The 27,918-nt window shown below is 38.4% G+C and overlaps 1 protein-coding gene across 3 annotated transcripts in view; it reads left to right on the top strand.

Moving 5' to 3' along the window:
• The window catches only part of LOC116907280 (S phase cyclin A-associated protein in the endoplasmic reticulum-like), a 59,764-nt gene that overhangs the window by 9,788 nt on the left and 22,058 nt on the right, over window positions 1-27,918 (top strand). For 2 of the 3 annotated variants that reach the window (XM_032910231.1, XM_032910232.1), the window contains 5 exons: window positions 3,038-3,110; window positions 6,459-6,522; window positions 9,945-10,062; window positions 11,954-12,024; window positions 14,676-14,870. In XM_032910231.1, coding sequence (XP_032766122.1) covers window positions 6,517-6,522; window positions 9,945-10,062; window positions 11,954-12,024; window positions 14,676-14,870 — 390 coding nt within the window. In that variant the 5' untranslated portion in view covers window positions 3,038-3,110; window positions 6,459-6,516. Of the gene's footprint in view, window positions 1-1,738; window positions 1,759-3,037; window positions 3,111-6,458; window positions 6,523-9,944; window positions 10,063-11,953; window positions 12,025-14,675; window positions 14,871-27,918 lie in introns of those variants that run through there. The other variant, XM_032910233.1, reaches the window with a different exon arrangement.

Below are 27,918 nucleotides of genomic sequence, written 5' to 3'. Positions count from 1 at the left end.
TGCCTCTGCCTCTGCCTCTGCCTCTGCCTCTGCCTCTTCTGCCTCTGCCTCTGCCTCTGCCTCTGCCTCTTCTGCCTCTGCCTCTGCCTCTGCCTCTGCCTCTGCTTCTTCTTCTGCTTCTTCTTCTGCTTCTGCTTCTTCTTCTGCTTCTTCTTCTGCTTCTGCTCCTGCTCCTGCTCCTGCTCCTGCTTCTGCTGCTGCTCCTGCTACTGCTCCTCTTCTTCCTCCTCTTCCTTCCCTTCCTCCTCCTCCTCCAATTAGTTATTCATTGTTTTAAAATTTCCTTTTAGAAATGCTTTTGCCATGTTCATATGTGTTTACTGCCCTAGAGATGATGGAGCCTGGGAGAATGGAGCTGTTAGATGAGGGGGACTAAAGTCTTATACAATAGTCAACTTTATTCAGAGCATCAGATAGTTATACTCTGGGTAAAGAGGAATCATATGAGCACACATGTACAAATGAGTAAAGTGTACAACCACAGGGTAAGCTCATGTGGTGGGCAAGTCACACACGGCAAAGACATGTTTTTCCATAGAGGCAAATCAACAAATAACAATAGCCAATTGTAATGAGTAATCTGAAGTAAACTCACTCCTGTCTGCTGTACCTGGGAAAGGCATAAAAGCATATTCTAAGACTGTTTCATGGTTTTGACATATGCTTTGCTATTTATATTTCAATTTTAGTTTATCCCATGGTATTTTATTATTTATTATTTAACCTATATGTTGTTGGGGGATATGTTGTTGGGGGATATGTTGTTGGGGAATATGTTATTGGGGATATGTTATTGGAGATAATGTGGTTGGGGGATATGTTGTTGGGGGATATGTTATTGGGGATATGTGGTTGGGGGATATGTGGTTGGGGGATATGTTATTGGGGGAATATGTTGCTCAGTTTTCACATATTTTTTTGAATTTTAAAATTTTCTCATCACTGATTTTGATGATAGTTTCATACCATCTGTGGTCAGAAATAAATTATTGCTACTTACAATTTTGAATTTTTTAACACTTGTTTTGTGGCTTAACATATAATCTATCCTAGAAAATGTTCCATTTGTGGTTAAAAATAGTGTTTACTCTGCTGTTTAGTATAATATTCTAAATATGTTTGGTAGATTCATTTGATTTGTAGTATTTTTCCTTAATGGGTGATCTTTCTTTAAAATGGGAGGGCTCAATAGGTAAAACGCTGATCTCTTAATACCCTCTTGGTGGAAGGAGAGAATTGCTGTGGCATGCATGCGTGTCCCCAGTGAAGAAGTAAATACTTTTTTAAATGTGGAATATTGGAGTCCTTAGTATTATTTCACTGTAATTTTGCCTTCAATTGTGTTAACATTTGCCTATTTTTTGGTACTGTATATATAATCATTATATTTTCTTGATGAATTGACTTCTTATTAACATATCATGACTTTTTGCGGCAGTTTTTGACTTAAAATCTGTTTTGTCTGGTAAAATACCTCTGCTTTGTTTAGGATGTCGTTTACATGGACTGTCTTCTTCAGCCTTTCCACTTTAAGCCTATTTCCTTCTTGAGAGCTAAGGTTGCTTATGGGCAGAATGTTGTTGATTTTTAAAAAAAAATTCATTTAGCTATTCTTGTTTGATTGGGGAGTGTAATCCATTTACAATTAATAATAGAAAGACCCTTACTATAATTATGTTCTGATTTGTAGTTTTTTTTTCACTTTCAGATTCTCTCTTGATAGTTTCCTTTGTGACTTTATTTTTTTTTTAAGTAATGGTAAGTTTTGATTTTTTTTTTTTTTTTTTTTTTTTTGGTTCTTTTTTGAACTGGGACCGAACCCAGGGCCTTGTGCTTCCTAGGCAAGCGCTCTACCACTGAGCTAAATCCCAGCCCCTTGATTTTTTTTTTTTTAATTTTGGTTTTTATTGCATATTTACTATAGATTTTTTTCTTCGTGGTTACTATAGGCTTACATAAAACATCCTGTAGTTATAGTGTGTTCTAAAAATTTATAGTGTTGCTACAAATTTAATTTCAATTCACTTATGCCTCTAATTTCAGCACTCAGGAAGCCAAGGCAGGAGGATTACATATTAGAGTCTAGCTTTGGTAAAATAGCAAGACCTTCCAAGAAAGCAAAAAAACATTCAGGCTTGGTGTAGCATGCTTTTAATCCTGTCAGTTGGGAGACAGAGGAAATCGAATCTCTATGAATTCTAGGTCAGCTTGGCCTACAGAGACCCTGTCTCAACCCCCACCTCCTCAAAAAAACCCCACAAACTAACAACAGAAAGGAAAATAATAACTAAAAAACCCACCAGGCAAAAACAATAAGTAAAAAAATAAAGTTGCATTAGCACTTATGTTAATGATGTGACAGTTTACATTTTCCTTATATTGTCTATCTCTTAATAAATTGTTGGAGTTGTTAGCTTTTTTATTTAGGTTTTTGAGACAAAGTTTGCTCTGTTGTCAAGACTGGTACTGAACTTCTGGCCTCAGGTGATCCTTCTTTCTAAGTCTCCTGAGGATCTGGAATTACATGTGTCACTCACTCAGATTCAGTTATTTTTAATGTTTGTTTATATTTCAGCTTTCTTGTTAGAGTTAAAAGTTCTTTTATGCCGTCACTATGGTTGCTTTAATTTCCATGTGGTTAGCACCTTTTATTTTTCATAGACTCATCTGGTGGTGATGAACTTCCACAGCCCTTGCTTGTTTGGGAGGATCCAATTTTAAAAGGGCTCACTGAGAAAGTCACAATTGGCATAGGCAGAGAGAGGCCCAAGCATAAACCTCTGAGGCTCATGTCCTAAGAAACATAAAGAGGCCAGTGTGGCTGAGATGGAATGAGTACTGGGAAGGAGCTGTAAAGAATGGGAGAAAACTGAGATGGGCTGGGTGACTGAAGACCATGTTTTACTGAGTGAGATGGAGTGGAGTTGGAAGTTTGTGTACATGGTCAATACACTGAAAAAATACAGCAATTTACCTATGCCTAAGTCATATACTGTGTCATACACATACTTAAAACTCATGTATAATGTTTTTACAGAGCTGTGTTTTTATACCACCGTGGATTTTGGGACATTGTGATTACCCTGAAAGATAACCTGTTCTCATTTAAGGTAACTTCCATTTTTCTTTCTATTCTTCTCTCTTTTAACTCCATGGATTTAATTATTCTGGACAATCCATATAAATGAAATAATGTAAAATGCAATCTTTTATAATTTTTCACAGTGTATAATATTTTCAAAGTTCATCTGTGTTGAAACATGGGAACTTAATTTCCCTTTACAGCCAAATAATTATTATATGGTTTGGTTATATCACATTGTGTTTAATATTTAGCTAATAGGTATGTATGTCATTTTGATTATTGGTTAATAATGCTATTATGAGCATTTGTGTTTAAGTTGTGTGTGTGTGCATATGTTTACACATGTGTGCATAAGGTTGCATTGGAGGTGCTGCTTTAAAACTATATTTGTTGTACTGCAGGTATCTGAATCCAGGGTCTCAAGCACACTAGGCAGGTACTGTCCAATCAGGCCATACCCCAGCCTGCAAAGTGTGTTTTAAAGGAGCATATTCACTTGACTGAGGCTACCTAGGCTCTTAGAATATTTGGTTTTATTATTGCTTCCTTTTGTTCAGTGGTAATTGTTACAGTGTTAGGAGTGCGCACTAACACACACACACACACACACACACACACACACACACACACAGTCTAGTTTTCTGCTTTGCATTTTTTAAAGTGAAAACTTGACTACATTAAATAGATTTCCTGAAAGGTAAGGTCTGTTCTATGTGGATACATGCATAAAAGGGTGATTACAATATCTAGATAAATTTCAGTTTATGGAAATTTTTTTAAGATTTATTTTTATTTTATGTTAATGAGTTTGCTACATGTATGTGTATACCATGTGTGTGCCTGGTGTCTATGGAAGTAAGAAGAGGGAGTTAGAGTCACTATGAATGGACCTGAACCTGTGTCCTCTGGAAGAGCTACAAGTTCCCTTAACAACTGAACTATCTCTCTAGCCTCCATTTAATGGAAATTCTTAAGGAGAGGGTACACATTATTTCCTTTATTAAGTTGAATGAACATTATTTAAAATTGAAATAAGCTAGAGAATGCAAGAATGTATTTCTTACAGTTGGGATAAATATTCATAGCCTTTTTCTTTTAGTTAAACATTCTGAATTGGGTCAATATATAAAATGTGGGACCAGAGAGCAGCTCAGCAGTTAAGAATACCTATTGCAAGCTTAAGTCCAAGTGGATCAAGGACCTCCACATCAAACCAGATACACTCAAACTAATAGAAGAAAAGGTGGGGAAGCATCTATAACACAGGGGCACTGGAGAAAATTTCCTGAACAAAACACCAATGGCCTATGCTCTAAGATCAAGAATCGACAAATGGAATCTCATAAAACTGCAAAGCTTCTGTAAGGCAAAGTAAACTGTTGTTAGGACAAAACGGCAACCAACAGATTGGGAAAAGATCTTTACCAATCCTACAACAGATAGAGGGCTTATATCCAAAATATACAAAGAACTCAAGAAGTTAGATCGCAGGGAGACAAATAACCCTATTAAAAAATGGGGTTCAGAGCTAAACAAAAAATTCACAGCTGAGGAATGCCGAATGGCTGAGAAACACCTAAAGAAAGGTTCAACATCTTTAGTCATAAGGGAAATGCAAATCAAAACAACCCTGAGATTTCTGAGAATGGGTAAGATCAAAAACTCAGGTGACAGCAAATGCTGGTGAGGATGTGGAGAAACAGGAACACTCCTCCATTGCTGGTGGGACTTCAGACTGGTACAACCACTCTGGAAATCAGTCTGGAGGTTCCTCAGAAAATTGGACATTGAACTACCTGAGGACCCAGCTATACCTCTCTTGGGCATATACCCAAAAGATGCCCCAACATATAACAAAGACACATGCTCCACTATGTTCATAGCAGCCTTATTTATAATAGCCAGAAGCTGGAAAGAACCCAGATGCCCTTCAACAGAGGAATGGATACAGAAAATGTGGTACATCTACACAATGGAATATTACTCAGCTATCAAAACAATGACTTTATGAAATTAAGAGGCAAATGGATGGAACTGGAAAATATCATCCTGAGTGAGGTAACCCAATCACCAATCACAGAAAACACACATGGTATGCACTCAATAAGTGCCTATTAGCCCAAATGCTCGAATTACCCTAGATGCACAGAACACATGAAACTCAAGAGGGATGACCAAAATGTGAATGCTTCACTCCTTCTTTAAACGGGGAACAAGAATACCCATGGCAGGGAATAGGGAGGCAAAGTTTAGAACAGAGGCAGAAGGAACACCCATTCAGAGCCTGCCCCACATGTGGCCTATACATATACAGCCACCCAATTAGATAAGATGGATGAAGCAAAGAAGTGCAGGCTGACAGAAATCGGATGTAGATCTCTCCTGAGAGACATACCCAGAATACAGCAAATACATAGGCGAATGCCAGCAGCAATCCACTGAACTGAGATCGGGACCCCCGTTGAAAGAATCAGAGAAAGGTCTGGAAGAGCTTGAAGGGGCTCGAGACCTCATATGAACAACAATGCCAAGCAACTAGAGCTTCCAGGGACTAAGCCACTACCTAAAGACTATACTTGGACTGACCCTGGGCTCCAACCTCATAGGTAGCAATGAACAGCCTAGTAAGACCACCAGGGGAAGGGGAAGCCCTTGGTCCTGCCTAGACTGAACCCCCCAGTGAACGTGATTGTTGGGGGGAGGGTGGTAATGGGGGGAGGATGGGGAGGGGAACCCCAATATAAAAGGGGAGGGGGAAGGGTTAGGGGGGATGTTGGCTGGAAGCCGGGAAGGGGAATAACAATTGAAATGTAAATAAGAAATACTCAAGTTAATAAAGATTTAAAAAAAAAAAAAAAAAGAATACCTGTTGCCTCAGGTTTGGTTCCTAGTAGCTACAGGGTGCTTACAACCCCTGTAATTTTAGTTTCAGGAGAGTATGAAACCTTCTTCTGGCCTTTACAGCACCTATACTTTGCACAGATTATATACATCAGGCACACTCTTATACACATTAAGTAAAAAATAAACTTTAACCAAGCATATACAATGTATATGTGTGTTTTGTGTTTAGAGTTAAAATAAAAAGACATACTATGCTTATCCTGTAATTAGCATCGTTTCCCATTTTGTTTTTATATTTTGGAGTATTAAGGAAATATTCAGTGTGGAGTATTTAAAGCCTGCTTTATCTTATGTATCCTAACAGATGATAAAGTGTGTTTTTTTTTTCCAGTTTTTGTATTTAATGTAATGAGGAACTCGAAAAATAAGAGATTTTTACCTTTTAATGATTACATATGATTTTATAATAAAGATATGACTAAGGATATATGTATGTATGTATGTATGTATCCAATTTTTTTAATTTTAGGAATTATAACCCATGGAATTGTGTGGTAAATAATCTTGCCACTGGAGAGAATTAAAGAATGATGGTAAGTACATCCATTTTTATCATTTTTTATTTGTTTGTTTATCTGTGTCCACATGTGCCATAGTATGTTCATGGGGAGGTTAGAGAACAGGTTACAGGAGTTGATTCTCTATTCTCACCACGTGTGTCCTGGGATGGAATGGGCCACTGGACTTGGCAGTTAGTGCTTTTACCCACTGTGCTGTCTTGATGGCCACTATGATAGAGTTGTTTTAAAAACCAACAGTAGATTTTTTTTCTTGCTTGTTTGCTTCTCTTTTCCTACTCCCTGTCATCTGTCTGTCACTTGTAGCTTCAGTCTTAGCTGCTGTTTCAGGCACTGCTGCTGCCTTGGTCTGATACCTGTGGAATGTGGGATAGGAAAACAGATGAAAGCTATCTTCTGAGGCTGGTTCAATCTAAGATGGCCACCAAAGCAAACATGTTCTTATCCCTTATACTCTTACGACCCAGTTTTTTCAGGCACTTCTATATGCCTTAAACTACTCAAATGGAGGGCTTAGGAAGAGGGAATGCAATCTTGCCTAAGTCTCTCTCCTTTGGTACATTTGAAGATAGGAGTAAACCTCACAAGTATGTAGACTGTGGTCAGTATTCTGAGTATTTGATTTCTTAGAGTAGATCAGGCAGGATTTGAGTATAACTTAATGCTCATGTTTATTGCTTTGATTTGAAGATTTGAAACATTAACTATTTGAACAAGTCTGTGGTTGAGTGCAAAAAAAAAAAAAAAAAAGCTTGTGTAATATCTTCGTGTAGCACTAGGTGGCACTCTTTAACTTTGAGTAAAAATTTTGTTGGGCTCTGAGCCTGAGTAAGGATGCTGATGAAATAGACAGCTGTAAGGTGATGATGTATCTGAGACTCATTGACTGCATTTCAAGCCTTGGCCCTTATACTACGATGATTAAAAGAATTATGCTACTGACATGTTTATAAGAATTAAGTAGTTAGAAATGATCAGATTTTGAGTTTTTACTGAAAGGAGCCCATTCATCATGTTACAGAAAATATCTGTAATATAAATTGAAAACTGTTCCAGGCAAATATAAAATGAATAGTAATACTTTTACACGTTAAATATTAGAATAAAGAGTAAAAAAAAGTTTCAAATTGGTGGCTTTTTCTCTGACTGTGTCTTTCTGTATTAAGTATAAAAGAACTAACTTGGTAATGCTAATCTTCATAGGAGAAAGGTGCATCAATCTGAAGTTTCAAGCTTAGTATTACTACAGTATTGGGACTGTGAGGTCATCTGCTTTGGTTCTTGGAAGCTTATTACTTTATGAGGACTCAAGTTAGAATATGATGTAGGAATAGTGAATTTTATGCCCTGATGTCTATACCTGTAAGACTTCCTACAGGAGAATAAGGTAATTAATCTGAAAGAACTGAGTGTAAGCATCTATTTAAACTTGTTCATTTGGCCAAGAGTTAATAGAGATGCTTTTGTTTAAAACTGTGTTTAGGCAATCTAAATGATAGTGTTTTGCAGTGTTACCTCCTTGGGAAGCATGAGAGTAAGTGAAGAAGAGATTTGAGAATTTTGCAAATCTAGAGAGCATAGTATAACAAATTCCTGTGAAAGCTTTAATTAATTAGGTAGATGCCTCTGGGATTTTCAGGCTAATGCCAGAAGAGTAAGAGATATAAATACAGATATTAAATAGAAGGTTGAGTGTTCTGGAGAGAAGACATGGATTAGTAAATGAACAGAGTATTTAGTAGGTAGGATCATTTTTTTCTAGTTGTTCGGATGTTATAGTAGTAGTTAGTTCATTCATTTGTGCACTGAAACTATTTTTGTTACTCATTGATTTAGCAAGTGTGTTTATTCCCTTTCCCCCATGGAACACATTTTCTCTCTACCATATTCCTCCCATGAGAATAAAAACAAGCTATCTTAAAAAAATCCCATTTTGGGTTGGGGATTTAGCTCAGCGGTAGAGCGCTTGCCTAGGAAGCGCAAGGCCCTGGGTTTGGTCCCCAGCTCCGAAAAAAAGAACCAAAAAAAAAAAAAAAAAAAAAAAAAAATCCCATTTTTTTCCTTTAAGTTAAAACTCCAAGAGATTTTACCTTTAGTGTCTTATGTCCATTCTCTCGTTCATGGTTCTCTTTTGGACTTTGTTTTGTTGAGATTTTGATTGTTACTCCACCCAGTTGACTTGTTATATGTAAGTTGTGACTCTGACGTAGGTACAGAGTAGCAGTTTTGCTACTTGGTGTAGCTCTTTGAGCTTGAAACTGTAGTAGTTTTGGATGTAATTTAAAGTTTTAATTTAAGGGTTTTTAAATCTGAAAATAGACTTAATATCTGATGAACCACATTCCAAATTTCAGATTGGTTTGGATGTGCATGTTATGGAGGCCAGAATTTGACATTGGATTCTTCTTCTCTTTCTCTACATTGTTATTATGTTGCATGTTTGGAAACACGCATGTGTGTGTGTGTGTGTGTGTGTGTGTGTGTGTGTGTGTGTGTGTGTGTGTGTGTGTGTAGGACAGAAGTCAACACTGGGTGTCATGCTCTTGGTTTCCACCTTGTTTTTTGAGGTAGTGTTTCTTGCTGACTCTGAGGCTCACCTGTTGGCCAGGAGCCCGTGGGATCTACCTGTTTCTGCTTCCAGTGCTGGGATTCTGGTGTATGTTGGCATACCTAGGCTTTTTTTTTTTTTTTTTTTTTTTTTTTTTGTTTTTACTTTTTAACCTGGGTTCGTAATCGAATTTGAGTTCCTCATTTATAGATTTACTTTGTATGTTTATTCCTTTACCCATATAGCTGAAATTTTTTCTCTATAGGATTCTTTCAGGGAACATAAAAATATGATATTTTCTTAAAATTTGCTGCTTTTTCTTGGTGTCAGTAAGCACTTTATACAGTAAGCCACCACCAAAGCCTTTTCTTCTTTTAATTTACATTTATTATATATTTGTTTGTTTGTGCGTGCACATATGCATGCAAGTGGCACAGCACTTGTGTGGATTTCAGACAACTATGGAAGTTTGTTCTACTAATTCCTTCTTACTATGTGGGTAATGGGGATTGTACTCACATCTTCAGACTTGTTGCCTGGAGTATTACTGAGCCATCTGCTTGTTCCTTCCTTATCTTTTTAGATAGAGTCTCTTACTAAACTTGGAACTTCCTAATTTGACCCAACTAGTTGGCTGGTCTCCTTCCTGCACTGGGATTATGGTTGTGTTCTACTTCACTCCAGTTTTTACATGGATTTTGGAGACTTGAACTCATTTTTTCATGCTTGTACAACAAGTACTTTATTCAGTGAATCATTTCCCAAACCCCTCAAATTAGATTTTAAGTATTTGCTTTCTGAATAAGTATAAATAATAAATAATAAATATATGCTAAATGGTGATTGGTACCTAAAAATCTCATAAATATACTTATTTAAATACATCTAGGCTTCCTTCCAACGCTCCAATAGTCATGACAAAGTGAGGAGAATTGTTGCTGAAGAGGGTCGTACAGCAAGAAACCTGATAGCTTGGAGTGTTCCACTAGAAAGCAAAGATGATGATGGTATGTACTTTACAATTTAGCTTTTTCCTTTAATGAAAATTGGGAGGCCAAGTCCCAGTGGAATGGAAGATTGGAGGCAAGAGGATTAGCTTAGGAGTTCAAGGCTAGCCTTGGCAATATAACAAGGCCCTGTCTAGACAAATACAACAAAGCAAAGTGTATAAGCATATATTTAGCTTGAGAGAGTAAATAGATTTAAACTGAATGTTCACAATTAGAATTCTTCAGCAAATTGGCATGTTAAATAAAATTGATTTGTACAAAAATTGTTTAAAAAGTGTTACTGTTCATTTGCTGTTTTAAGAAATAATGAGGGGTTGGGATTTAGCTCAGTGGTAGAGCGCTTGCCTAGCAAGCATAAGGTCCTGGGTTGGGTCCCCAGCTCGAAAAAATAGAAAAGAAAAAAAAAAAAAGAAATAATGAAATTATTAAGTTATTACTCTAGTAGTTGAAATGGTGAATTATTAACTTCATAATTTTTTTCTGTGTTTGTCATTTAGCTTTCTAATATAAAGAATAGTGGTCCCTTCTCCATTTTATTTTAAAATGTATGTATTTATAAATTTAAATTTGTGTAGATTCATGATTTCTTATTTAATGGAGTATAATCTCTGACTCTCACTTGATGTCCAGATTGTCTTAGGTTTAACTAGTGGCGATTCTTGATGCTCCTGTTTCCTTCGGACATCCTTTTCTCTTTCTTTGAGAACAACTCTACATGATAAGTTATGTCAAGCTAACTAAGAATGTACTAGGCTGTTGTGTTTAAAGTTTTGGTTAAAAAGAAAATTATGTGTAGGGCTGAAGATTCCTCTCTGAGAAATCTTTTTTTTTTTTTTTTTTTTTTATTAACTTGAATATTTCTTATATACATTTAAAGTGTTATTCCCTTTCCGGTTTCGGGCAACATCCCCCCCCCTCCCTTCCGTATGGGTGTTCCCCTCCCCACCCTCCCCCATTGCCCCCCTCCCTGCAACAGTCTAGTTCACTGGGGTTCAGTCTTAGCAGGACCCAGGGCTTCCCCCCTTCCACTGGTGCTCTTACTAGGCTATTCATTGCTACCTATGAGGTCAGAGTCCAGGGTCAGTCCATGTATAGTCTTTAGGTAGTGGCTTAGTCCCTGGAAGCTCTGGTTGCTTGGCATTGTTGTACATATGGGGTCTCGAGCCCCTTCAAGCTCTTCCAGTTCTTTCTCTGATTCCTTCAACGGGGGTCCTATTCTCAGTTCAGTGGTTTGCTGCTGGCATTCGCCTCTGTATTTGCTGTATTCTGGCTGTGTCTCTCAGGAGCGATCTACACTTCTGCACTTCTTTGCTTCATCCATCTTGTCTAATTGGGTGGCTGTATATATATGGGCCACATGTGGGGCAGGCTCTGAATGGGTGTCCCTTCAGTCCTCTGAGAAATCTTTTGTTCAGTTTTTTTTTTCTTTTTCTTTTTTTTCAGAGCTGGGGACTGAACCCAGGGCCTTGCGCGCTCTACCACTGAGCTAAATCCCCAACCCTGAGAAATCTTTTTTTTTTTTTTCTTTTTTCTTTTTTTTCCCCCGGAGCTGGGGACCGAACCCAGGGCTTTGTGCTTGCTAGGCAAGCGCTCTACCACTGAGCTAAATCCCCAACCCTCCGAGAAATCTTTTGAATAAAATATTCTCTAGCACTTGAGAACATAGATTTAAAAAGCAAAATGAGATTAAAAAAACCCTTTCATCATTAGTTCATAGTCATTGACAGTGAATAAAATTGTACTGTTCTGTAGTTTGTGGATAGAAATTCTGTACTAGGGATGCTTAGATGCACTGTATTGTTTAGCTGTATGTTATATATTACCTAGAGTTTAGTTACATGTTATCTAGTTTGATTTATGTGTCTGTTTACTTTTTTATGTCTTGAAGGAAAACCTAAATGTCAAACTGGTGGAAAATCTAAGAGGACAATTCAAGGCACTCATAAAACCACTAAACAGGTACAGCATATATAATTTTTATCTAATTTGTTTTAACTTATTTCTCAAAAATAATATCCATTATACAAATTTACATTTCAGGATTTGAATATTATATATCTTATTTCTATAAAAATAGAGGATATAATTTTTAAATGTAAAAGTATGGATTCTGTGTTTACTATATGTCTAGTCCTAAGTAATTAACATATACTAAGTAATTAATATATCAGCCTTACTGAGATGCCTTTTCTTAAAAGGAATAAAGTGAATAGTAGTAAGGTCACATGTGCTGCTACTTTGGTCTCTTCCTGTGTGTACATAGGAGCAAACACCCGTACACGTGTGTGTAACCTCCAACGATGTCAACAAGAAAGTGATGTTTCTGTCTGAAGGGAAACAGCCAGCCAATATTTCAGCCCACAGTGCCAGTTTTCCAGTTTATAACCTCAGCTTCTTTCCATCTTTCATATTTAAGGATTTATGATATTCTTTCTTTAAGTAATGATGCTTTTTGTTGTAGAAGTTGAGATTTAGTAAGTCTAAAAGTTTCCAAATAGATTTATTAAAGCTGTATAGAATCCAGCCCTACATCTTATTTTAAAAATGATCAGGATAATTATAGTTAGTTTTTCCATAGCCTTTTCTTTTTACACTTGTTATTTTAACTTGATATTATTAGATATGTTTATATAAACCCAAAACTTGATATAAGGAAAATGGAGTTTAAATCATGTTATTGTGAGTTCACAAAGGCCACCTTACAGAAGCATCAATGACAATTTTTTAGATATGAATAAAGAATATTTTAAAATAAGATAAATATTTGCAGATAGAAAGGAAACAAAACTTTCTATTCAGAAGTAAGTGGAGTTGAGGACACAAACTAAGTAGTCAAAGCTATAAGAAGAGTTCTAATGAAATAAAGAGGCTGGATGCCATTTGTGGTGAGAAATAAATTCACGGTCTGATTTGAAAACTTAGGCCTGAACTCCAGGACTGGGCATTATTAGATTGCAAAAGACACACCCTGTCAAAGTCAGATAAGATCCCCAGTTGGAGATGCAGCTGATTATAGCGATGCCTAAAGTCAGTGGAGACTGCTTTAGGAGTCACCCTCTGTAGACTCAGTGTGCCAGACTCCTAAGGGAAAGAGCTGTGGGCTCTGGTACAAGACCTCATGAAGTGGATCTGTAGTGGGCCAGGTTGATGATCTCTAAAGGTTGAGCAAAATTAGAAAATGAAAGATATGAAACTCAAAATAAGTTTGCCAAGTAAAATATCAAAACATATGAAGAAAATGCTATATAATAAGACAATATTTTATACAAATGAAAATTTACTCCTTAGGTAATGAAAAGTAAAAGATAAATTATTCTAAAAACAATTTGCAAATAAATGTTTAAGGTTCTCAAGGAAAGAGTAACTATACCGGAAATTTGATCAGTTATGAGGTAAAAAAGTTAACTATTAATTTCAAACATTTATAGATAACATCAGTGGAATTTTGGAAATCTACAATTACTAAAACAGATGGCATATTGGGAGGAAATTAGTGAAAGAACTTATGAACTGGAAGGTTCTCTGAGGAGGATTTAGGGTAGGAGAGGACTGAAGACATGGGGGTGTGAAGAAACCCAAGATGGAATTTCTAGTACATGTCCTCTCAGGCTTCCAAAAGGAGAAAGTCAATGGTGCATTGAAAGTGGTTTTCAACTTGTGTGTTCTCAGGGGCTTTAGAACATAAACTGGAGATGAGCAGCTTAAATAAAAGTAGATTTGTACTTAGATCTGGTTCATAGTGTCTTTAGAACATCAGGGTAAAAGAAAATCTTTAAACTTACCAAAAGTAACACCCGTTACTACAGGTTACTAGCAGTCTTTGTATCCACAAAAAGGCACTGGAGCAGTATCTAAGAGTTATAAGGCCAGCAAACCCACAGAACTCTTCTGCTGAAGTGCTCCGCTTAGTCAGATGGCTATTCCATTACAGAAATGAATTAGAGTCACTTTTAGAAATACAAAGATTAAGTGTTAACCATTTTTTTAGTCTGTATTGTCCTACTGTAACAAATTTCCACAAAATGAGTAATTTAAAAGCAATAGCCATTTAGATGGCATATAGTTCTGGAGGCAGAGAAATCTTAAGATGCTGAGCTCGATCTGGTGAGAATCTTTTTGCCGTCTCAGCTGGGCATAAAGTATCATGCCAATATCACAGGAATAGTATCCTCACAAGAAGTGCGATCAGCTGGGTTGGTGATATGACTCAGTGGGTAAAGTGCTTGCTTACAAGCCTGATGATTTGACTTTGATCTTGGGAACCCACATGACAGAAGGAGAAAACTGACTCACGCACCAGTTGTCCTCTGCCCTGACACTTGCCCGATGGCATGTGTGCATGTGAGAGCATGCACATGGGTTTTCCTTTAACTGCTACGAGCTCCTCTGCTAAGGGTGGAGCTTTGGGGCTTCCTTCCCCCTCCATGCTGGAGTTTTACTAGAAAAAACCTGCCTCTTGTTTAGGGCAGACATTTATTTGATGGATTCGAGTGTGGTAAAAGCTGAAAAGAATGTTTTAAAAATTCATACTGAAAGATTGCTTTATTAAAAAAAATTAGCTGCTAGAAGCCTTTTACTTGCCTTTTTAATAGTTTCATTTATTTCATTAGAATACTTCAGTAGAATGTAAAATAACATCCACAACTGGAGAGAAACATTTTGATAAAAGTCCGACAAAAACAAGGCACCCACGGAAAATTGACCTAAGAGCTCGCTACTGGGCATTTCTTTTTGACAATCTTCGCCGGGCAGTAGATGAAATCTATGTGACTTGTGAATCAGATCAGAGTGTGGTGGAATGTAAGGTAAGGTGTGCTTTGCAGCTTGTCATTCATCTAAAGTCAGATGCTTTAAAAGGTTTCCTATATCTGACTCGTTTGCTTCAATTGTTTTGAGTTTTAATTATATAATTTTTATTTCATTACCTGTAATGAGAATTGTTTTTTTAATCTCTGTTCCAAGATTGCTTGAGGCTTTCTTGAGTTTTAGTTTTTTAAATTTTTAATTTTTTATTTGATGTAATACATGCCTTCTTATTTTCTGTGAAAGGTTTAGTGGAAAACTGTCTTAACTCATAGTCCTAGGGAAGGAATCAGAGGCTGTATGCGTGAATGCATGCACCCACGCACATGCGCGTGTGCGCGTGCATACACACACACACACACACACATATACACACACGCACATATACACACACACGCACACGCACACACACGCACACGCACAAGTGCACACACAGGATTTCAAAAGTTCTATCTGTATTTTCTTTGGTTACTGTTGGTAGTAAAGTGAAATTTTCATGATCTTTGGTTTCATGCTTTAGTTGGGAATTGCTCCCTTTCTGCTGAAGTAATTAGGATGGTCCTAATTCATTCTGGTTAGAGAAGATAAATTGATAGCTAACCGTAAACAACCCTGGGTGGGATGGGTATCACTAAAAGGTGTGTTTTCTGATTTCTAGATAGCCTTGTGTTTGTAAGAGCTTTAAACAGAGTCTCGTTCTGGAAATTCATCGAACAACCTGGTCTTTAGTAAATACAAGCTATATTCTATAGTACTTTTTATTTAGTAAAATCTTATGAAAGTCAATGGTACATTTTCATAGAATTTATTAAAGGGGTAACAGAATTTGTATTTTTTAAATAACCATGATTTTAATGGTAACCATGGCTCATTATTTAGCCTGTGCAATGCATGACAAGTCAAAGAAAAGTTATAGTTTGAAACAGTGTTTGTATCTCCTCTTTAACTGGAAACAGTCAAGGTAAGTTTTATACTAGGTTCAAAATATGGTTATCAGAAGTACATTCTAAAATTAACAATTGTTGGAATTATTTAAATATGTAGTGTGGTGGTTACGATGAATATTGTATCACCACGTAAAAACTTATTGTTTTAAGAAAAGTATTTTTAAAAGTTAGATTTAGTCTGTGTTTATGTACCATGACACATGTGTGGAAGTCAGAGGACAACTTGTAGAAGTTGATTGTTTTTATTGTGTGGGTCTTAGCGATCAATCTCAGGTCGTTAGGAGATATAGCAAGTACATTAATTTGCTCACTCATCTTATTGCCCTAAGAAAAATATTTTTAATTAAAATCATATCATTTAAATATAATCAGTCAGCATGTTGTGGTAGAAAACATTACTGTATTTGGTTTTGGGTTTAGCTTCTGCAAAGGGAATATATGTGTCTAAAAGTGAGTGTGTGAGCCTAAAAGTGAGTGTGACTCTAAAAGTGGGTGAGTCTGAAAGTGAGTATGTGAAGCCTAAATGTGAGCGTGAGTCTAAAAATGTGCGTCTGAGACTGCATAATTCCTAGGTCATTCCTAGAGCTCAATCATATGAACAGATTCTTTGATTTTTGTGATTTAAAATAACTGTGATTTATGAAATAAAATTTGCTTGTGAAATGCATTCTGTAAAGGAGTGAGATTGACCAGTTGCAGACACAGCTCTGATAACTATAACATTGACTCCTCCCTGTAGTGTTGCTGTTTGAGGAAAACACATTGTTGTAAGGAATTGTGGCTTTTATTTCTGGTTCTCTCATTTATCTAAAGTTTTGTGCAAATTTAACAGCTATACAGATTGGTTATGTAAGGTGTAGGTTAAGAGTGAAAGGGGCTTGAGAACATTAGAGTGATGATTACATGTGACAGGAGGCTGGAGGACTCATGCTGATAAGATCTGGAAACTTAAGTCATTTTCATTTTCTCTTCTGCCACTGGGACTTTTAAAATAATGCAAATAGGTACAATTTGACAATTAGTCTAAGTACTGTTCTGTTATAATTTACATTCCTTTTTGCTTTTTTCCTCTTTTATCATTATCCAAACTCTGCCATTTAATTTTACATTTGGTTAATATACTTGTGAGACATAAAACTCAGAGATTTCCCTGGTGTTTACTTTTATTTATTTTTATGTTTATGGGTATTTTGCCTGTAGAAGCTAGGAAAGGGCATCTGATTCCCAGGGACTGGTGCTCGAGACAATTGTGAGCTGCCACGTGGGTGCAGGGAGTTGTTCTCTGGAAGAACAGCTGATGCTCTTAACTACAGAAAAATGCTATCCCCATTCTCTTATTTTTTAGGTGATTTACCCTGTATTTTGTTAAAGCATTGAAGGCTTTATTTTTATTGGCAGTTTTTGTGCCTTAACTGAGTAATCACAGTTTGGTTTGGTGTTTCATATGTAAAGTGCAGTTAATAACTCCTTCGTTTTGTAATCACATGAGAAGTGTATCACAGTAGTGAAAGGTATTTTTATTTTACCCAGGACTGTTGACCCAACTTTTTGAGTCAGAAGGTATATTTAATGTAGTAGCAACATTTTATTACATGGTTCTTTTTTCAAGCACTGACACTCTAGTAAAACCACAAGAACTCTAACCCTTCCTCCTCCCTTTCTCTTTCTCCCTTACAGAGTGGGTCAAAAGGTGGATTGAAGAGGCATTGGCTTTTGGCATTTTATGCAGTTAGTATAGTGGTGGCCAACCCTCTATTTGTTTACAGTAAAGTTTGAGGTCAAGACTAAGAGGATTTTGGTGGGACATTTGCAAACCTAAATTCACAAAGAGGAGAATGATAGTTTTCTCTGGATGGATATTTGCCTTGATTATGATGTGTCTGGAATGTGTTAAAGAGTTTTAAGGAGATGAATGCCGAGGACACATTTTCTTCCTTTCTTTATTTCCCATTTGAATTTGCAGTGTGGGGAACTAGATATAAATATATGGTAGGTTGTTGTTGGTGGGGTTGCCTATGGAGATTGAAGTTACCTCTGTCGTAGAGAGTTTATAGTGTAACAGACTTGCTGTAGTGGCCATGCCCATTTGAAGGATGCTTGGACAGAATGCTTCTGAATGTTTGACCAAGTGAATAAATGAAGACTTCTGGCAGGTTTGAGCAGAGGCATCCAGTGTGAACTTGCATAATGCATGGAGATCACATACAGTACTTGTGCAGAAACCACTATCTGTGCAATGATAAGTTTGAGGCCACTGACTTCAAACTGAGTCAGAAAAAAGAGCCTTGAAGACATTTGGAATTTGCTTTGTCCCAGATGACCTTGAACTCAGAGATCTATCTCTTTGCCTTAGTCTCCTGGGATTCATAGCCACTATGCCTCAAGATCTCCATGCTAAGATCCAGGTCAGAAACTTGTATCTCCCAGCCTCAAGATCAGGATCACAGGTGAGCCTTCCAATTCTGGATTGTAGTTCATTCCAGATATAGTGAGGTTGACAACCAGGAATAGCACTACAATCCATCCCTTGTCAATTTGACACAAATAGTATCTCATGTCCACATGAAACAATAACAAGGTCATGAATAACCTAACATGATTTAACTATTCCTCGTACAATCACAAATGCATTTGTAAATTTACAATGCGGCAATGTCCCTTGGGAACATTCTTCTAGTGTCACAACTTAAATACCAATTGATGTTAACGAAATCGGAAGAAAGACAAATGTGTCATTCTTGAATTTCAAAAATCTTTAAAAACATTATACAATAAACTTGTGTAAATAGTGTCACAAAAGGTAAGGCAAAGTAGTTGGTATTTTGAATAATCTCACAGTTTTTTTTTGTGTAGTGTTAAATAATAAAATTCAGAACACCATCTCACGCTATCACTGGCATTGTTGGGCCACATGGCATCAGTGGGGTTTTCTCATCTCTGTCAGACAGACTTGGCAAACTGTCTGGCCCAGAGCTCTCAAAATGTCTCTAAGTTCCCAATTTCCATCTCACACTAGCACTGGTACTGGAGGGCCACATGGCACTAGCGGGGGCTTCTAATCTTGGCAGACTCTCTGGTCTGGAGCTCCTGCAATGTCTACACCTGACTCCCTAAGTTTCCAATTTCCATCCCATGCTACTGGCTACTCTCTGGGCCCTATGGCGATCTTGCCGCCATGGCTAGCCTCAGCAATGACCACCCATCTCACTAAGTTTCCAGTAACCCGGCAAAATCAAAACTCTAGAGACTTGTAATTTATCAATCAGATTTATATCAGTAAATTCTCATCCCAGAAAATGTCCGCACAATAAACTCAGAGCCAATTGATATTGATATAAACTGCCTATCTAGATAAAACAAATTGTCCTGTAATTATCCATCCCTTATAAGATACTGTGGTTATTTAAAGCCACACAGATCTGGGTTGTCCGTATCCTTCTCTATCTCAGTTCTTCTCTTCTTCTATCTCTCCCACCTCTCAAAACCTCTGCGCCCACCTTTCCTTTTCACTGCCCAATCACAGACCTTGCCTTATCTTGTGCCTGCCTTCAACTACATATAGACACCAACCCACATAAATGTAGAAATTTGTGCATAGTAATTTCTAGAGGATTTTTTTTAGCCCTTTGACCATGTCCAACATGATTGAAAAATAAATAGAAAACATTACTTTTCTATGGCATTTTAAAAATTGAAACAGTTTACATTGATGGGCAAAAGTCTTTGACCTGGCTTCTGTATAAAAGGAAAATGTGTATGAAATGGGTAGCAAGACAGATGGCCCTACTTACTAGATTTGGGGCAGAAATGCAGCTTTTACATATTACTTTTTAATCCTCATTTTTGCAACTGGTCATGTGGCCTGTGCTGGTGTTTGTAACTCCCTTCCTCTACTACCCATCTTGTATTTCCTCCACCCTCTGCAAGCACCTCAGCAGGTCTTGGCTCTTTTCCAGGGGGAGTGACCCATACCTTTGTTCCTGTTGGGTCCTTTGTCCTCCTGCTTGGATTAGGCTATTGTAGTTTCCTATTGACTTTAATCAAAGGCCACGGTAATGTTTAGGGATGCCCTAAGGGATTTTTGCACTCCAGACACAATCCTTTTTACCTCCTTTGTGGAGAGGCATGTGGATTACCCCGTGGTAATCTGGATCTATCACCCCTCCTAACACTGTTATTCCTTTCTTAGCCTGTTTGTTTAAGGGCATTAGAAGCCCAAAATGAGCTTCCAGTTCAATGGAATGTTTGTTGTGGTTCCTTGTAGGACCCTTCCCCCTCTGGAACCAAAACTTCTAGACCAGGAGAACCTAGAGTTGTGGGGACAGGAAGCAAAAATTTTCCTAGAGGGTCACTAGGAGTGACAGTGAGTGGAACTATTCTCTTTTCCACCCCTTGATTCCTGGACCCATGGATCCTGACTATGGAAAAAATTGTACCGTATATCAGATGCTGATTCAAAGCAGATACTGCCTTCTGAAGAACTTTGCCCCAGCCCTCTATGCTGCTGTCACCTAATTGGTACTGTAACTGCATCTTCAAAAGGCCACTCCACCTTTCTATCAGACTGGCTGCTTCAGAATGGTGGGGAACATGGTTAGACCAGTGGATTCCGTGATCGTGGGCCCACTGTTGTACTTCTCTGGCTATGAAATGAGTTTCTTGGTCAGAAGCAATACTGTATGGATTACCATGATGATGGATAAGGTACTCTGTAAGTCCATGGATGGTGGTTTTGGCAGAAGCATTATATGCTGGAAAGGCAAATCCATAACCAGAATAAGTAGTATCTACTCCAGTTAGAACAAAACGTCCTTTCCACAGAAGTAGTCCAGTGTACTGAACCTGCCACCAGATTGCTGGCTGGTCACCTCAAGGAATGGTGGATGCCATATCTGGGGCTCAGTGTTAGTCTCTGCTGTTGGCACATCTGGTATCCATCAGCAGCTGTAGCCAGGTCAGCCTTGGTGAATGGAAGTCTGTGTTGTTGAGCCCAAGCATAACCTCCATCTTGGCTGGGGAAAGAGGCTGACTGTTCATAGAACATGGGATTTTATCCACTTGATTATTGAACTCCTCCTCAGCTGAAGTGACCTTTTGGTGAGCATTTACATGGGACACATATACATTCACATCCTTTGCCCATTTGGAGAGATCTATCCACATACTTCTTCCCTAGATGTCTTTCTCACCAAGATTCCAATTGTGATCTTTCTAAGTCCCTAACCATCTAGCCAATCCATTGGCTACAGCCCATGAGTCAGTGAACAATTGTACATCTGGGATTTTTTCTTCTAAACAAACTGTAATATCATGAATACTGCCCGAAGTTCTGCCTACTATGAAGATTTTCCTTCACTTGTATCTTTCAGGGTTGTCCCAGAAAGGGATTGTAATGCTGCAGCTGTCCCACTTCTGGGTGGTGCTGGCATAACGTGCAGAGCTATCAGTAAACCAGGTCCTGCTCTTCTCTTCTTCAGTCAGCTGATCATAGGGCTGTAGGCCCATGCTTGGCAGCAGTTGGCGTTGTAGCAGGAGTAGAAACCATAGGCATTTGAGCAACTTCTTCATTAACTTGCTTGTGCCTTCAGGACCTGGGACCCAATCATGTATATACCACTTTCATTTGGTAATAGACTGCTGCTGTGCACGTCCTACTTTACGACTTGGAGGGTCTGATAACACCCAGCTCATGAGGGGCAGTTCAAGTCACATGGTAACTTGGTGTCCTGTTGTCAAACGTTCAGTTTCCACTAAGGCCCAATAACAGGCCAAGAGCTGTTTTTCAGAGGGAGAATAGTTGTCTGCAGATGATGGTAGAGCTTTGCTCCAAAATCTTAAAGGTCTCTTCTGCAATTTACCTAAGGGGCCTGTCAGAGCCTCCAAATATGGTCCACGGGTAGAGCAGCCTGCACAGCAGCCTGGACCTGCTGAAGAGCCTCCTCCTGTTCTAGGCCCCACACAAAGCTAGCAGCTTTCCGAGGCACTGGGTAGATGGGCCTGAGTAACAAACCTCAGTGAGGACTGTGCTGTCTCCAGAATCCAAATAGACGCACTAAATGTTGTGCTTCTTTCTTGGTGGTGGGAGGGGCCAATGCAATAACTTATCTTTCACCTTAGAATATCTCTGTATGCCCCACTCCTAAGAATTTCACTGATGTAGATGGTCCTTGAAGTTTGGTTGGATTTATTTCCTATCCTCTGATATGCATATGTGTTACAAACGAGTCCAAAGTGGTTGCTACTTCCTGCTCACTTGGTCCAATCAGCACATTTTTTGGGCTTGTTTTCAATCTAACAAGACCCACATAGGAGTGAACCAATTCTTCCAAGTTGTCTTCTGATCGCCCCATAGCATGCTTATATATGTGCATGCACATACACTCAATAAATGAATGTAAACCAAGACTGGATAATTATGGCAGTTTAGATTTTTCAGGAAAAAAAGAATGTTATTGGTAATACAAAACTGGAACAGAAAGTGAAATATAATAATCAATAATAACATACTAATGCCATTTTATAGATCATAGTCTCCAGTACTCCTATGTACCGATGAGGGACTATAAAAGTATTAGCAGTTCTGTAATTGTTGAGTCAGCAGGAGGCCTGAGGACTAGAACTGAAGTAGACATGTCTCTACTCAGCAACTATCTATTGAGTATTCTAACATTTATTTCCAACATTACTTATTTATTTTTGAGACAGTGTCACTAACCCTCAGTAGCCCTGGCTGTCCTGAAATTTGCCGTATAGCTAGGCTGGCCTTGCTCATAGAGTCTATCTGTCTCTGCTTGCTGAGTGTAGTGATTAAAGTGTGTGCCACCATGCCTCACCCAACATTTTTTGTTTGCTCTTATTTTTTATTGGATATTCTATTTATTTACATTTCAAATGTTAACCTCATTCCTGGTTTCCCCTCAGGAAACCCCCAATCCCATCTTCCTACCCCCTTCTTCTATAAGGGTGCTCTCCTACCCACCCACATACTCCTGTATTCCTGCCCTGGCATTCCCCTACACTGGAGCATCGAGCCTTCACAGGTCCAAGGACCTCTCTTCCCATTGATGCTCAATAAAGCCCTCCTCTGCTACATACATGACTGGAGCCATGGGTCCCTCCAAGTTTACTCTTTGGTTGGTGGTTTACTCTCTGGGAGGTCTGGGGGGTCTGGTTGGTTGATACTGTTGTTCTTCTTTCGGGGCTGCAAACCCTTTCAGCTCCTTCAGTCCTTTCTCTAACTCCTCCATTGGGGACCCCGTTCTCAGTCCAATGGTCGGCTGTGAGCGTTCACCTCTGTATTTGTCAGACTCAAGCAGAGCCTCTCAGGAGACAGCTATATCTCCTGTCAGCATGCACTTCTTGGCATCCACAATATTGTCTGGGTTTGATGACTGTATATGTGATGGATCCCCACGTGGTGCAGTCTCTGGATGGCCTTTCCTTCAATCTCTGCTCCACTCTTTGTCCCTGTATTTCCTCCCGTGAGTATTTTGTTCCCCCTTCTAAGAAGGACTGAGGTATCCACATTTTGGTCTTCCTTCTTTTTGAGCTTCATGTGATCTGTCAATTATGACTTGGGCTAATATCCACTTAAAAGTGAGTGCATACCATGTGTGTACTTTTGGGACTGGAATACTTCCCTGGGGATATTTTCTATTTCCATCCATTTGCCTAAAAATTTCATGGGAAGTCATTGTTTTTAAAAGCTGAGTAGTACTCCATTGTATAAATGTACCACATTTTCTGTATCCATTCCTCTGTTGTGGGACATCTGGGTTCTTTTAGCTTCTGGCTATTATAAATAAGGTTGCTATAAACATAGTGGAGCATGTGTCTTTGTTGTATGTTGGAGCACCTTTTGGTATATATGCCCAGGAGTAATATAGCTGGGTCCTCAGGTAGGTTCAATTTTCTGAGGAACCTCCAGACTGATTTCCAGAGTGGTTGTACCAGTCTGCAATTCCACCAACAATGGAGGAGTGTTCCTCTTTCTCCACATCCTTGCCAGTGTCTGTTGTCACCTGAGTTTTTGATCTTAGCCATTCTGACTGGTGTGAGGTGGAATCTCAGAGTTGTTTTGATTAGCATTTCCCAGATAACTAAGGGTGTTGAACAATTCTTAAGGTGCTTCTAGGCCATTCTAGATTCCTCCATTGAGAATTCTTTGTTTAGCTCTGTAGCCCCCCCCTTTTTTTTAATCTTTATTAACGTGGGTATTTCTTATTTACATTTCGATTGTTATTCCCTTTCCTGGTTTCCGGGCCAACATTCCCCTAACCCCTCTCCCTCCCCTTCTATGTTGGGGGTTCCCCTCCCCATCCTCCTCCCTTTATGGCCCTCCTCCCAACAATCTCGTTCACTGGGGGTTCAGTCTTGGCAGGACCAAGGGCTTCCCCTTCCACTGGTGCTCTTACTAGGCTATTCATTGCTACCTATGCAGTTGGAGTCCAGGGTCAGTCCATGTATAGTCTTTGGGTAGTGGCTTATTCCCTGGAAGCTCTGGTTGGTTGGCATTGTTGTTCATACAGGGTCTCAAGCCCCTTCAAGCTTTTTCAGTCCTTTCTAAGATTCCTTCAACGGGGGTCCCGTTCTCAGTTCAGTGGTTTGCTGATGGCATTCACCTATGTATTTGCCATATTCTGGCTGTGTCTCGCAGGAGAGATCTACATCCAGTTCCTGTCAGCCTGCACTTCTTTGCTTCATCCATCTTATCTAGTTTGGTGGCTGTATATGTATGGGCCACATGTTGGGCAGGCTCTGAATGGGTGTTCCTTCTGCCTCTGTTCTAAACTTTGCCTCCTTATTCCCTCCCAAGGGTATTCTTGTTCCCCGTTTAAAGAAGGAGTGAAGCATTTGCATTTTGATCATCCTTCTTGAGTTTCATGTATTCTGTGCATCTAGGGTAATTTGAGCATTTGGGCTAATATCCACTTATCAATAAGTGCATACCATGTGTGTTTTTCTGTGGTTGGGTTACCTCACTCAGGATGATATTTTCCAGTTCCATCCATTTGCCTATGAATTTCATAAAGTCATTGTTTTTGATAGCTGAGTAATATTCCACTGTGTAGATGTACCACATTTTCTGTATCCATTCCTCTGTTGAAGGGCATCTGGGTTCTTTCCAGCTTCTGGCTATTATAAATAAGGCTGTTATGAACATAGTGGAGCATGTGTCTTTGTTATATGTTGGGGCATCTTTTGGCTATATGCCCAAGAGAGGTATAGCTGGGTCCTCAGGTAGTTCAATGTCCAATTTTCTGAGGAACCTCCAGACTGATTTCCAGAGTGGTTGTACCAGTCTGCAATCCCACCAACAATGGAGGAGTGTTCCTCTTTCTCCACATCCTCACCAGCATTTGCTGTCACCTGAGTTTTTGATCTTACCCATTCTTACTGGTGTGAGGTGAAATCTCAGGGTTGTTTTGATTTGCATTTCCCTTATGACTAAAGATGTTGAACATTTATTTCTTTAGGTGTTTCTCAGCCATTCGGCATTCCTCAGCTGTGAATTCTTTGTTTAGCTCTGAACCCCATTATTTAATAGGGTTATTTGTCTCCCTGTGGTCTAACTTCTTGAGTTCTTTGTATATTTTGGATATAAGCCCTCTATCTGTTGTAGGATTGGTAAAGATCTTTCCCAATCTGTTGTGTAACCCATTTTTTAATAGGGTTATTTGGCTCCCTGGAATCTAACTTCTTGAGTTCTTTGTATGTATTGAATATTAGATACAGGATTGGTAAAGATCTTTTCCCAATCTGTTGGTTGCCATTTTGTCCTAATGACAGTGACCTTTGACTTACAGAAACTTTGCAGTTTTATGAGGTCTCATTTGTCGATTCTTGATCTTAGAGCAAAAACCATTGTTCTGTTCAGGAAATTTTCCTCAGTGCTCATGTGTTTGAGGCTCGTCCATACTTTTTCTTCTATTGGTTTGAGTGTATCTGGTTTGATGTAGAGGTCCTTGATCCATTTGAACTTGAACTTTGTATAGGACGATAAGAATGAATTGATTTGCAATCTTCTACATGCTGACCTCTAGTTGAACCAGAACCATTTGTTGAAAATGCTATCATTTTTCCACTGTATGGTTTTAGCTCCTTTGTCAAAGATCAAGTAACCATAGGTGTGTGGGTTCATTCCTGGGTCTTCAGTTCTATTCCATTGATCTCCCTGCCTGTCTCTGTACAAGTACCATGCAGTCTGTGATCCAGTTTGAGGTCAGTCAGGGATGGTGATTACTTCAGATGGTCTTTCATTGTTGAGAAGAGTTTTCACTATCCTGGGTTCTTTTATTATTCCAAGTGAATTTGCAAATTGCTCTTTCCAACTGTATGAAGAATTGAGTTGGAATTTTGATAGAGATTACTTTGATTCTGTAGATTGCTTTTGGCAAGATGGCCATTTTTCCAATATTAATCCTGCCAATCCATGAGCATGGAAGATCTTTCCATCTTCTGAGATCTTTGATTTCTTTCTTCAAAGACTTGTTCTTGTCAGACAGATCTTTCACTTGCTTGGTTAAAATCACAGCAAAGTATTTTTATATTATTTTTGACTATTGTGAAGGGTGTCTTTTTTTCTTAGCCTGTTTATTTTTTGAGTAGAGGAAGGTTACTGATTTGTTTGAGTTAATTTTATGTCCAGCTACTTTGCTGACGTTGTTTATCAGGCTTAGTAGTTTTCTGGTGGAACTTTTGTGGTCACTTAAGTATAGTATCATATCATCTGCAAATGGTAATATTTTGCCTTCTTCCTTTCCAATTTGTATCCCTTTGACTTCCTTTCGTTGTCTGATTGCTCTGGCTAGGACTTTGAGTAGTATATTGAATAAGTAGGAAGAGAGTGAACAACCTTGTCTAGTCCCTGATTTTAGTGGGATTGCTTTAAGTTTCTCTCCATTTAGTTTGATGTTGGCTACTGGTTTGCTGTATATTGCTTTTACTATGTTTAGGTATGGGCCTTGAATTCCTGTCTTTCCAAGGCTTTTAACATGAAGGGGTGTTGAATTTTATCAAATGCTTTCTCAGCATCTAATGACATGACCATATGTTTTTTTCCCTTGATTTTGTTTATATAGTGGATTATGTTGATGGATTTTTCTATATTGAACCATCCCAGTATCCTTGGAATGAAACCTACTTGATCATGATGGATGATTGTTTTGTTGTGTTCTTGGATTTGATTTGTGAGAATATTATTTTGTATTTTTGCATTGATAGTCATAAGTGAAATTGGTCTGAAATTTTCTTTGTTGGATTTTTCTGTGGTTTAGGTATGAGCATAATTGTGGCCTCATAGAAGGAATTCGGTAGTGTTCCTTCTGTTTCTATTTTGTGGAATAGTTTGAAGAGTTTTGATATTAGGTCTTCTTTGAAGGCCTGATAGAATTCTTCACTAAACCCATGTGTTCCTGTGCTTTTTTTTGGTTTGGAGACTTTTACTGACTGCTTCTATTTCTTTCTTTCTTTCTTTTTTTCTTTTTTCTTTTTTCTTTTTTTCGGAGCTGGGGACCGAACCCAGGGCCTTGCGCTTGCTAGGCAAGCGCTCTACCACTGAGCTAAATCCCCAACCCCTGCTTCTATTTCTTTAGGAGTTATGGGATTGTTTAGATGGTTTATTTGATTCTGATTTTACTTTGGTACCTGGTATGTGTCTAGAAAATTGTCCATTTCTTCCAGTTTTGTTAAATATAGGCTTTTCTAGTAGGATCCGATGATTTTTTTTAAAATTTTCTTGATTTCTATTGTTATGTTTCCCTTTTCATTTCTGATTTTCTTTATTTGGATACTCTCTCTGTGCCCTGTGGTTAGTCTGGCTAAGGGTTTATCTATCTTTTTGGTTTTCTCCAAGAACTAGCTTCTGGTTTTGTTGATTCTTCTTTTAGTTCTTTTTACTTGATTAACATGTATGGAGAAACCAAGATATTCCATGACAAAATGAAATTTACACAATATTTTTCTACAAATCCAGCCCTACAAAGGACAGTAGATGGAAAACTCCATCTGAAGGAGGGAAACTACACCCTAGAAAAAGCAAGAAAGTAATCTTCTCTCGTTAAAAGGAGATACCGACACAAACATAATTCCAACTCTAACAACA

The sequence above is a fragment of the Rattus rattus genome, chromosome 8 (genome assembly GCF_011064425.1).
Source record: "Rattus rattus isolate New Zealand chromosome 8, Rrattus_CSIRO_v1, whole genome shotgun sequence".
Lineage (NCBI taxonomy): Eukaryota > Metazoa > Chordata > Mammalia > Rodentia > Muridae > Rattus > Rattus rattus.
This window is presented reverse-complemented; position numbering and strand designations above follow the sequence as displayed.